General features: G+C 35.1%; 1 protein-coding gene across 2 annotated transcripts in view; it reads left to right on the top strand.

Moving 5' to 3' along the window:
* Positions 1-433: 433 nt before the first annotated feature.
* Nca (neurocalcin homolog) overlaps positions 434-1,523 on the top strand; it is a 16,107-nt gene continuing 15,017 nt past the window's right edge. For both annotated transcript variants that reach the window (XM_067111912.1, XM_067111911.1), the window contains exon 1: positions 434-1,416. In XM_067111912.1, coding sequence (XP_066968013.1) covers positions 1,347-1,416 — 70 coding nt within the window. In that variant the 5' untranslated portion in view covers positions 434-1,346. The remainder of the gene's footprint in view (positions 1,417-1,523) is intronic.

Raw genomic sequence — 1,523 nt, 5'->3', positions numbered from 1 at the left:
CACTATTTATTCCTGTTCCACAAGTGCCCTTACATATATTAGGCAATTAAATCCTTCTAATCCTTCAGACGATCCATCAATGGCTTTGTTGGTTTGCATCCGATTACAAACTAGTCCTGTTTTGCTGGTGTCAGCCCATGTTGTTATCTGAGGTAACAAATTGACTGATTCTGAAGCCATATGTGTAACCAAATTGGATGGTATCAGATATCCTTCAGTTCCCTAAACTAATTATAAATATCTGACCAATTCATCATATAAAAATGACAAATCAAAAGTTCTTTCCTTCTCTGATATCTTAAAATGTCAGAGAATCTGTCCTTCAGGTGACTCTTGGTCGTTGTCTCACCAGAGCAATCAGAGTTTCGAGAATAGGGTGTCGACAGTGCCATGGAATTTGTAAAATATATTAAATTTTTTTTATATTCAGCCATTTTTTTTTATTACTAGATTAGTATACAAGTAATTAAGTTTTAAACCATTCTTATCTCAGGAACTTGATGAATAATGTAGTGGTTTCCAGCGCCAAGTGGTCATACAAAACTTTCTTAAATCATTCAGTCAGTCAGTTTATTAACATACAGTAAACCCCCCAGATTCGCTTCTCACAATTCGCAGACTCAGCAATTCGCAGATTTCTCTATGGAACATATATACACATTATTCGCGGAAAATTCACCTATTCGCGATATTTTTCACTGAGAAACATTCACTAATTACTGTATTTTCATATCATTTTCATGACTGAATGCACTTTTTGTAATAAAACTATTAAAATACTTGGGTATATGTATTTGTAGAGGGGTTTTAAGCATTCACGGATTTTAGCTATTTGCGGACAGTTGTGATGCACATCCCCCGCAAATACCGGGCGTCGAATGTAGTTTTATATGCAATGAAATTATTATACCATTTTTATGAAAGCTTAAACTCACTGATTGAGCTATTATGGTACAGGTACTAGATAGCTACTGTTAAAATATTGAGTGATTCAGTAACTTTTTCTTGTGAAGCTTTCTTGTACCAGCTCCTATTGAGTCTTGAAGATATTAATGTGCCATCCATGGACAGATAGAATGAATGGGAATTTGGAGAGGATTGTGATCAAGAATCTTTTACCTTGTAATGGCTTTTTGGGGGACTATGGCAATTATCATTGCTTGACATTAATAGCTTCTTCACTTTTGTCTTATTAACATATATTCAATTTTCCACTTTGAATGTCCTTAACAAAACATTTTCTTTTTACAGCTGTGAGTTAGTAACAAGAGACCATAAGGTGCAAAAGGCGAGTTTAGCATTTTAGGCATTTTCCTTCTTCCCTCCAAACACACACACACACAGCCATGGGCAAGCAAAACAGCAAGCTCAAACCAGAAGTACTGGAAGACCTTCGTTCTAACACAGAATTCACAGGTAAGTTTGATGTGTGTATCTGAGTACAGTGTATAAAGATTACATCACAGCAAATGTCTGATTTATATGTATCACCTCTTCATATCCATTTTCTAAATTGGATCTGT

This window comes from Macrobrachium rosenbergii, chromosome 11 (genome assembly GCF_040412425.1).
Source record: "Macrobrachium rosenbergii isolate ZJJX-2024 chromosome 11, ASM4041242v1, whole genome shotgun sequence".
NCBI lineage: Eukaryota > Metazoa > Arthropoda > Malacostraca > Decapoda > Palaemonidae > Macrobrachium > Macrobrachium rosenbergii.
The sequence above is the reverse complement of the archived record's forward strand: the minus strand, read 5'-3'. Positions and strand labels throughout refer to the sequence as shown.